The sequence below is a fragment of the Squalius cephalus genome (assembly GCF_949319135.1).
Source record: "Squalius cephalus genome assembly, chromosome: 7".
NCBI classification, from domain to species: Eukaryota; Metazoa; Chordata; class Actinopteri; order Cypriniformes; family Leuciscidae; genus Squalius; species Squalius cephalus.
The window spans coordinates 43,529,209-43,540,714 of NC_137128.1; the positions used below are offsets into that span (position 1 = coordinate 43,529,209).

The 11,506-nt window shown below is 35.8% G+C and overlaps 1 protein-coding gene and 1 long non-coding RNA gene across 2 annotated transcripts in view; both read right to left on the bottom strand.

Moving 5' to 3' along the window:
- The window catches only part of LOC307161906, a 642,191-nt gene that overhangs the window by 30,374 nt on the left and 600,311 nt on the right, over positions 1-11,506 (bottom strand). The window lies entirely within an intron of this gene.
- On the bottom strand, positions 1,429-11,089 carry rab31 (RAB31, member RAS oncogene family). The gene is made up of 7 exons (XM_079876854.1): positions 10,767-11,089; positions 9,425-9,504; positions 8,152-8,233; positions 7,027-7,098; positions 6,700-6,806; positions 6,151-6,260; positions 1,429-3,710 (listed from the first exon to the last, which is right to left on the bottom strand). Exons 1-7 carry the CDS (start codon positions 10,800-10,802, stop codon positions 3,613-3,615), a joined length of 585 nt encoding a protein of 194 aa, XP_079732980.1. The 5' UTR covers positions 10,803-11,089; the 3' UTR covers positions 1,429-3,612.

Genomic DNA, 11,506 nt, shown 5'->3' on the forward strand with positions numbered 1-11,506 from the left:
AAAAAAAAAAAGGAAAAAGAAATCCCATAATTTTTGAAGAGGGGAGCCGAGCCGTATCTATAGAAACCAGAATATCATAGACTTTAACTTGGGTCAGTAAGCAACCGTATAGCAACCACTCAGAACACCCTAGCAACCATATAGCAAGGTGCTAAAACATGAAGTAAAGTTGAGTGTTAGTGCAGCAGTAATACAAAAATTGATGTGCCTGGGACCCAGTGATGCGTGTGTAAATTGTGAAGAGAAGAAGACCAAGCACCGAACCCTGAGGAACACCTAATAGTGTGATTTAGATTCCACTCGCCTCAAAGAAGCCACGAATGATGTACCTGTCGAAAGCTACAGAATGGTTCATGATACGTCCATGTATGCTGGACACTCGTTTGCTGCTCTTCCTTCATTACGTTGTCCAATTCATCATAAAAAAAAAATAACAATGATAATAAATACATTAATATGTACACACACATTCAAATATACTGTATACTGCTGTTCAAAAGTTTAGGGTCAAGATTTTTTTTTAAAGATTTTAATACTTTTATTCAGCAAGGATGCATTCAATTGAAAAAAAAAATTAAGAGTAAAGAAATTTATGTTACAAAATGATTCTATTTCAAACACTTTTCCTTTGAACTTTCAATTCATCAAAGAATCCTGAAAAAATGTATCTCACGCTTCTGAAAATTCAGCTTTGATCACAGGAATAAATTACATTTCAAAATATATTCCAATAGAAATCAGCTATATTAAATTGTAATAATATTTCTCAATATTTTATTGTTTTTACTGTATTTTTCTTATTAATAAATGCAGCCTTTGTGAGCATCATATAAGACTTCTTTCAAAAACATTTAAAAATCTTCCCAACCCCAAACTTTTGAATGGCAGTGTATATACAGTACATACAAAGATAATTAATTAAAGACACAAAACATAGGCACATAAAATAATTTCAAAAGTTTTTTTAAAATCCTGCAAAACAAATTCAGTCAAGTGCGTCCAAACTTTTGACTGATAGGTTAAGCCGAATGCGGTTTCGTGTTGTTTTTAACAAGCATCCAGAGTCAACATGGTCGTCAACACTATTAAAATGTTCAAATGGTACCAAACACCACATACACACACACACACACAAAAAAAAGCATTTAACTGAATCAGATATTTTGCTCAGGAAAAACTACTGCTGAAATACAGTAGGCATGAAGAAAAGTTTAGATCCGTAGTTCACTTAAAGAGGAAAAAAGGACAGAAATTGCCCCTTAGGGATTTATAAAATCATATTGTACTGTAAACTTTGGATATGAACTATCCACTAGAAACTGTGCTTTTGTAATCTTCTAAAACAATAATATCTTCAACACTGTCCAAATCTGTAGCAATACTCATAAATCAAAATAATTATATAACACGAAGAAAATACGCAATAATAACATTTTAAGCAAACATTTGTAGTTTATTGACGACATCTGGTACAAAATGTGTTGGATACCATTGTCACAACATTCACATAAAAGAAAAATTAAGTTAACTAACAAAAGGTAGGTTTTAAAAGTACAAATTTAGAGTTATTTACAAAATGTATAATTGGAACCATTATAACCAGATCTCATCCAGTTCTGTTACGATTCAGAGCGAATTTGCAAGGTTAAGGCATATATGTGAATTCACACTAAATTTGAATCCTTCAAACATTTATTTTAGAAAAGAGATATAATTATATAGATATACTCATATTAAATGTTATATATTGCATGTGATTCTTTATCAACGATGACTGTGATGATTTATTAACAAAAAGAAAACTGTTAGAACTATACACTGCATGTAATGTTATACATGTGTGATTTTGCCAGCTGTGATTGACAGAACAGATCATTCCGATTACAGAATTGAAAAACTAAAGGACAGGTAATCAATCCACTCACAACCACACCGAGGTAGGCTGATAATGCAAGAGCACGCACAATTACCCTGCTTTTATGCTTTTAGCCTTAAAGGTGAAGTGTGTCATTTCTGAAGCACTAGTCTCACCCAAATGGAATTGCAGAAATAATGACCCAACCAATGGCAGAGTCCCTGTCAGTCAAACAAACAGCCCTATCCCAAACTCGCCACCGGTTCAGCCAATGTTGCTGTGTGAATATGGTCGAGATGCTTTATGTAAAGCAATGATAGCACAGCCGAATCACAGTTTAAACTTTTTGGAGGAAATGTTGTCCAAATTTAGTGATCAGCTAATAAGTGTACCTGTTTAACAGATGAACAGAATTTTGTCAAAACCATTGAAAAACGTTTTTTTTTTTCCCGACAAAAAACCCACATTCCCACATTTTAGTGGGATAAAAACAAACAGGTGAGTCAACCTTTTTTTCATTGACAGCAACAGGTAAGCAGAAGTTCGCAAAAATACTAACAAAACTGTTGTTCACAGTAAAGTCAATTGTGCCCTCTGGTGGCTGATCTCTCACATTTTTTTGTTTAATAAAGGGGTAAATATTTCACTTAATACTGGGTGTTTTAATCGATTTATAGATATATATATCTATTTGTGATCTATATATCTATCTAGATAGATATAGATCAAATAGATTTAACAGAAAACTGCAAAGTTTTAATAGATTAACAAATAACCAAAGTAACTCACTTTCCCAGAATAAATAAATTGGTAACACTTCATTTTACCGTGCCCATATAATGAATTAATACTAAAAACAACAACAATAACTATGTGCAATTACACACAGCACTACGAAAAAAAAATGGCATTAAACATATGTGGTTTATTAGTATTATGCAGTGGTAAAACTTCAAAATAAAAGTTCCAAAAGGGGAATTTTCGCAGTAATGCCATAGAAGAACCATTTTTGGATCCTCAAAGACACTTTCAGAGACCAGTTCTGAAAATAACCTTTTTTTTTTCTTGGTGCAAAGCGCATTTTAATAATCAGAAGAACCTTTTTCCACTATAATGAAACTTTTGTGGAATATAAAGGTTCCACGGATGTTAAAGGTTCTTTATGGAACCATCAACGCCAATAAAAAACCTTTATTTTTAGGAGGGTAATAACATAAACACTGTAATACAAAGTGTGACCAACATATTTGCGAATCTGTATGTCATTTACATCACTCGATCCTATGTCATTGTAAGAAGCCAGATTAGAAATAACCAATCAAAGCTTTTGTTTGTACATCTATGTATCGAAACGACATTAAAAAGGCATTTCTAAGGCACTTATTATTGTGTAAACACAGCACTAACTACTACTAGACAGACAGCATTTAAATTATACAATATTGCACACACAAAAAAAAAAACAATATTGCATTTAAAAAACTTGATATGAAACTATTTCAAGTCATGATAACTCACCTCTCAAAGTTGCTCAGCATCACTGCAATATTCAGAAAACATTATGACTTGGTATATAACTGTTCAGCAGCAATTGCTGTGTTTCCTACTGTAATGTACATGTTTGTCAGTCATTTGACTGTATCCTCATTAACATTAACACACCTTGATTTGATTAATTTGATCCCAATCTATGCACCACATGGGTCAGATCCCACAGGAAATCATGCTCTAGGGTGTTTGTAGTGACTTGCGGATGTCTAACAGCAGCGTTTGGTGGAGGGAGGAGGCTGTCGTGTCAGTTTAAAGGATTCGTGACTGTCAGCGTCTGTGTTCTCCAGCGGAGGGATCTGTCGACCTGCACACAGATGCGAGAACATGAGCAATTATGCCATATCTAGTTAGTGTGCGCATGTCACTGCATTAGATTAAATACAGCGGCCGCTAGCATAATGAAACTCAATCTTTCAAAACACAAACTGATGTCAAATGTGACACAGAGGTGATGGAGATGACTGAGAAATATTTGCAACACGTTAAAATAAGCGTTGTGTCATCGTCGCGGACAGCTAGAATGAAATACTCCACTAAAGGAGTTGAATAAATGCATACATTTATTAATGTGCAAAGCCATGAAATTTTGGGGTCGATAAGAGTTTTTAATGAATTTGAAAGAATTTTGAAAGAAGTCTCTTAATCTCACCAAAGCTGCATTTATTTGAAGAAAAAAATAATAAAATAAATACAGTAAAAAATAATAATTTAAAATGTGTTTTGCTTTGCTGCTCAAGAATAATTTTTTTTATCATCAATGTTGAAAACAGTTGTTTTTGAACAGTTTATTTAAAATCTTTTATAACATTCGTATAACATAACGTCTTTTTTACTCTCACTTTTGATCAATTTAATGCATCCTTGCTGAATAAAAAATTTGTTTTCTTAAAAAAAAAAAAAACCATAATGCCCCTAAACTTTTTCGAACAGTAGTGTAGTTATTGAGCATTAGTGTGTTTTTATGTAAATTGCCATTTCATCATTTTATAAAAGCAATACATCACTCAAAGCAATGAATTAAAGCTAGTTTGACCATGTTTGAAAGGGTTAGTGTGCCTAACAACCCTTTCAACCCTGTGAAGCACCACCTCAGAAGAAGAAATTAGGTGAACTATCCCTTTGTGTTCAACAGAAGAAAGAAACTCATACAGGTTTGGAACAACATGAGAGTTAGTAAATGATGACAGTTTTCATTTTTGTGTGAACTATCCCTTTAAATGGGACATATCATGAAAATCGGACTTTTTCCGTGTTTAAGTGCTATAATCTGGTCTCCGGTGCATCTACCAACCCAGAAAACGTGAAACCCGGTAACTTTGTTTTGGTAAGCCTTTCTCTGCAAGCATGTCAAAAAATAAGCCGATCAGATCAGACTCATATTACTGGCCCCTTAATCTGCACATTTCCACACACGGCGCCACCATTTGGTTTTAGCAAGCGACAACAGTGTAACCAGTTCTAATGCAAAGGCAAAAGTTCGGGTAAAGCATGAAAACTGTTCTGAAAAAAAAAAAAAAACCTCTGAGAACTGTCAACTTGTGTAAAAGTTAAACATGAAGGTACATGCAAATCGATGAGATTAATCAATGTAACTCCACAACAACTACATAAATGTATCCACTAACCATTCAGGTGCATCTAAAAGTTGCAACCTCTTCCTGAGTCTCTCCGTAAGGCTGCACTCCGCTACTGTCATTTCTGAAACTTGGCTGAAATTAGCGTGTTTTGTTATTGCCGAGTATCCGAAGCTCGTGTAAAGGATCGGCCGTCTTCTGAACGGAGGCGGAGAGCAGCAGCTCATTTGTTCATTTCAAGCATATGTCGGAAAATAATTGCCACTGATCTCAACAGCATTGAGCATATGTACGAGGCCAGAACTACAGAGGGCAATGGCCATTTTGGCTAACATCACTCACCCATTACACTCTGAATTTTGCCTCCTACCATCAGGAAGGAGGTATACCTACCGAAAACGTGCCAGGTCCAACAGATATTTCAGATCATTTGTACCATTAGCTGTTGGGTTTCTCGACAAACTATAGGTACATGTGTATTTATGTTTTTATCTATTTTTTATCTTATGTGTTTTGTGCGATGTGTTGGCTACTTGTTGTGAACCAAATTACCCCATGGGGACATTAAAGATATTTCAATTCAATTCATTTGCATTTAAAGGGACACACAAACAAAAAGAGCATGTTTTTGTTCACACCCAAAAAGGGGCAACTTTGACAAGCTATAATAAATGATTTGGGACACCATAGATTTATATTACATCTTGTGAAAAGGGGCATTGTGTCACCTTTAAATAACTTTTCTATTAATATGGTAAATCACTAACTTGAGAAAGCTTCACAAAATACTGGAAAATGAGAGTAAATGAGGGAGAAGATGGTACAGTGTCCAAAAAAACAGTAAAAAAAAAAAAAATTGCCGTTTTTGTATAATTTTTTATTATTATTATTATTATTATTTTATGTTTTGTAGGAAGAATTGTTTTTAATTGATACTTTATTTTTTTATTTTTTGTTTGTATTTATTTATTTGTCTTTCTTTCTTTCTTTCTCTGAATCCGAATGTGTTGTAATATTTATCAGTCCCTGAACCTCTGGCTTTCCTTTCTGGCTTATGGCTTTTCACTTTTGTATTTTGTAAGTAAATGTTTAATAATAATCATCAGTTTCGGGTTTGCTACGGTGGGTCAGGTGTAGCGTGGACACATGACTAGTTTTAGTGACACTTACTGATTTTCTGGAACAGCTCCTCTATGTTAACTGCATTTCTGGCACTGGTCTCCATAAATATGGCAGCAATTGACTCTGCAAAATCTTTCGCCTCTTTAGTTGGAACTTCCCTAAAAAAATAATAAAAAACATTGAATATGAGTAAATAATGAGCTTGCTCATAGATATCCAAGCAAGGGCAGGACCGAAACAAACACCAAAGGGGTTCATCGAAAACAGACTGCCTGCAAATGTTGTGTATACAGACGCAAAGACCGACAGTCCAGTTTATCCATTGGGATTTGACTGGATCGCAAGTTATTACATTTTGATGAAAGATTATACTTTAATTTCTTCGGAATAACATGCACTTATGAATCATGCACATTAAGAGCAGTTTCTGTTTTAAGATTGTCAACAGGGTCAGTTTTGATTTCATGTCAACTTCAAGTACAATTATCACACAATATACACATGTATAAGACGTGAAAATATAAGCAGGAGCGGCTTTTTAAAGAAACTTCACAGAATATTATATGTTCTCAGAGAGAGCAAGAGGGTTTTATCAACCTGATGTCACCCAGATCGTTCTTATTTCCTGCTATGGCCACGACAATATCCTCTGGCCCATGTTCCTTCAGCTCCTTTACCCACTTCTTTAACGTCTGGAAAGAGTCCTGCAGAAACCAGACACAACACAAATCATAGATCAGAGAAACAATTGATATACAAAAGATCTCATTTGTAAAATCTCCTTTCAAAATGTTTGTTTTCTCCAACAATTATAAACAAATAAACAATTTCCATAAACTGCACCTTAAACACAGCTAAACATGCTTTTTAAATAGAAACTACTTGGAAAGGAATTGTACAAACACACTGATGACGCACACTTACGAGCTTCGTGATGTCATACACAATGACGGCTGCTGCAGAGCCTCTGTAATACATGGGAGCCAACGAATGAAACTGGAGATAAATAAGATACACTTTGTTAATGTTGGCAGCTTGTAAAATTTCATTTTGATTACTATATTAACATACATGTTATGTTTTAAATAAGGCAAACATCACTATTGCTCATACATCAGGCAAGGTTTGCACTGGAAAACACCACTCACAGTTACTGTAAACCACATTAATGATAGATAAAGCACATTAGGATCACTTGAGCTGGTTTTGGTTCAGACAGATGCAGGAGATTTGCTGTAAAGAAGTAGACGGCAATTACGTCTGAGTGAGTTCAAAAGGGGGACGCATTTCTTTCAGAGCGATCTGAACAGATGCACATGCTAATAGTGAACAAAGACGTGAACACAAAGTCATGCCAGCACTTCTCAAACTCACACACACACACATTTCCACCACACCCAATGAGTCACCCCTACAGTGAACTCTGAACTGTGAGTGTGTGTTGGAAATTAAATGAAATTTCTCGAAATACTAACTGATGACAAAGGTCTGACGTAGAATTGTCTCGCATCCTTTAATCTTGTGTTAAAGGGATAGTTCATCCAAAAATAAACTTCTGTCAATATTTACTCACTCACAAGATGTTCCAAACGTAAATGACAGAATTTTCCTTTTTGAGTGAACTATTGCTTTAAGTTGGGAATTAAAGGGCACAGATACACTGACAGGAATCTGTTGTGTGTATATGTGGGTGGAGAACAGAAGCTGAACGCTATGGATCATGGGATGGAGTGGGAGTTAACTATCTCAGAACTGATGGCGCTTCATTTATTTGTATTATTTGTGTGGTTGTATGAAGCTTTAAGACAGAAGTAGATGCATAAATCTGCTCAGAGATCAACTAAACACAAATGTATGTATTAAGGAAGAAAATAATAATCTTGGGTGAAATAAAAACAAACACGTAAATGAGTAAAGCACATGTATACATGTATGATATTAGCCATAGAGGCCGCAAAAACAAGGTTAGACAAACTTTTCATAAAACATTGATACACCTAAACTCTAATTTATGAATAAAACAAACTGAATAAAACTAGACGTTCTCACCCGCTCCTGCCCTGCGGTGTCCCAGATCAGAAACTTGTGAAGTTCATTTTCACATGGGACGGTCTTAGTTAAAAATGATGCACTGAAAAAACAAATAATTATCTATAGCATTAGGATACAAATATGGTAATACACACACACAAAAGTCACTGTTTGGATTTAAATAGGCAAATTTGTAAGAGTCTATGATTGGATCATTATTGCAGTGATTGTGTTTCATGCACCTCATGGAAATATATGTTGTGATGTTATTTCCATCAAGAGTTGCATCAATATTTGGTCCAGATCTTGGATTGGCAATGCAAGAGTCCAGCACTCTGTAAAGTCTCCTCCAGCACATCCCAGAGACGTCACTGCATTTAAGCTCTGGACTCAGAGGATCATCAATTCATGTGTGTAAATGATTCTTCATGATCCTCACAACAACCATTCTTTCACAGTTTGCGCCTGATGAATCTTGACATTATCATCCTGAATATGGCCATGATGTGTCTTTATACATGGGTGTTTAAGAAATGAAAAGCTACACACTCTGTAGCCTGTTGCCAAACATATAACATGGTAGAAACATAATAATCACTGCAATAATGATCCAATTATTGATTTGATCCAAACATTTGCCTATTTAAATCCAAACAGTGACTTGGCCAGGCAGTGTGTATTAAATGCAATAATAAAAATGAAAAATAAACAATAAAAAGCAAAAATGCACAATGCCCTAAACTTATATTATAGAGCTGGTAGGTTCCGCCCATCCGTAAAACCCCAAGTGGACCTCTAGGTTGAAAAATCGTCAATGCAAGTGAATGGGAGAAAATAATTATTTTCTCCCATTCACTTGCATTGACGATTTTTCAACCTAGAGGTCCAGTGGGGTTAGCGGAAGGGGCGGGACTTACCAGCTCTATACAGACATCATTCAAAGAGGAAATGACAATGTTAACCATGACTAAAATAAAAACAATATTTTGCAAGAGCTTCTGTGTAAAGTGCAAACGGTGCAAAAACAGAAAAGCTAAAAATATTCTCTAGTCTAAAAGTAATGACTAACCCAACAGAGAAACCAGCGTGTGCTGATGTGAACGAAACTGAGAGGAAACAAACAAACTGACTCGGAATCAGCTGTTCGGTGTTGGATCCGGAGTGCTTGACTCATAAAGGAATATTTAGACACAGATTCATCCAGCAGAGCAGAAAGAAGGTGGTCTCATGCTTCACCTCAATTATGTGTAAATCTCTATAAATATGATTTTTAGTAAACAGATGCCCCTACCCTATCGTTGGACTGATGTTGTGGTCAAAGTGATCTTGAACAAATCGACACACAATACTTGATTTCCCGACACCTGTGTCCTGTGAGTATGAGAAAAAGAAAAACAAACATCATAAAATATCAAATACATGAAATATTGACGTCTAAATGTGTCTCGCTGATGAAGTGCCTCACTTGATGAAGTGTGACTTCAAGTGACTCAGGGGATTCAAAAAAAAAACTTTAAAAAACATCTATTGCAGCTGACAGCTGAGTGCGACTTCAAAAATAACATACAACAATACTACGCAGAGTAGACTACATCTGCAGAATGCATACCGTACCCTGCATGAAACTTTTCTGGATGTATAAAATACCTGGATGACCTAAATTTGCAATAGTATACAACTATAAGGCACTTGCTCAGAATACTGTACCCCATAATGCAATGCATTTGACCTTTAGTTTTACGAGTCAATACATGTGAGCAAATATATTGCATTTAATCTTGTTGTGTTGCGAAAAGGAAAGACAAGTAATACGCAGAGAAACCTTCCCCGTATTATTGGAAACCCTCATTGGACCAATAGACGGGCTTACAACAAGTGTGACGAATGAACCAGGAGTAATATGAACAAATATGAGACAACACCAACATTAGCTATTTTATCTGATTGCTAGTAGGCTAAATTATATTTAGTGTGCCATAGTGTACTAACTGCTTACTGTATACTAGTACAAGTGTATACTGTAATACTGCCTGCTATTTTTCTTTTAAAGTATGTAAAACAGTGTGTCACTAAAAGTTTCAAACTTTAGTATGCTACATTGTTGTCACATGACCTCCTTACATTAATCCAGTCTTAACTTTATCAGTTACAACTAGGCGATCTGGGTTTTCCATGTAAAGTGAAAATCTGCATACTATGCACATTTATGCATACTGCAGAAAAAGTAAGAGTAGTATACGATAGTGTGCTCTTCCAACGCAGTGTATCCTGTTTTACATACTGTTTTTTAAACGGTATACTATACACTGCAGAGTGCGCTAGAATTCCATTTCGAACACTGCCAGTCTCCAGAACGCGGTGACGTCATGGCCGCAAACATTCCAAAAGAATGAATTTATGCGAAAACACTTCCAGCTTCGGCTCCAACTCTCTCAAGTTATTTGTGTTCGCCTTTCACGAAGCTTTGCGTGACTGAAAGAGGACCTTCGCGACGGCAAAACATCTCAACGCGTTAGTTATGAGAAAAGGAAGCAGGAATCATCACAGTTCAAGTCAGTCTGTTGTGTGTGTGTCGAAGGAACCTGAAGCGTTTGAAGCCGCAGGCAGACAGACAGAGGAATCTCAACACTCACCCCTAGCAGACAAACTTTCAATTCCCTGATGGCCATTGTGAAGCACGTTATGGCAGCTGAAGCATTGTTCTGTCGACTCTCATCTATCACGGTCACAGCAGACTGTGTTCATCTGTAATTAAAACACAAACTCTGACCATCTCCTCCCAGACCTAACGGAAACCCACTGGAGAAATTCGGCTAAGCTGTCACTCACATCACGTGATGACATAAACCCCGCCTCAAAGAGAGAGGCACTGCTATAAGACTCGTATCACAACAACAATTCTGATTCTATTAACACTAAAACCGAGAGTGATCTGAATAATGGTCCATTATTACTAACTGGCATGTAGTTTTATCATACTAAAGTAGTCGTAAGTTAATCATTGACGTTTTCTCTGAATGGTAAAGTACACTGATAGTCTGTGCAAATCAAACAAAACCCAGTTAAAACCTGTTTAGACAGAGACAACCTTAATCTCTAAGCTTCTTGTGTTAAATTAGACCACATACCTCTTCATAATTGTGTTAAAAAAATCATCATCGTGGCCTTAATCGCAGGAGGAGCAACCGGTCGATCCATGATATTCTGCATTCCAGTGAAAAACCTTCAAACTTAAGTTACTGTCCAACCTATAATTTTATTTAGATGGCAGCTTTCTGTTCACAATGATCATGAGCTACAAAAGCTTTGTCTATAATATGAAAAACTATGATTTCCAAAAGTAGATGAGCAGGTACGTATCTCTTTGAGATAA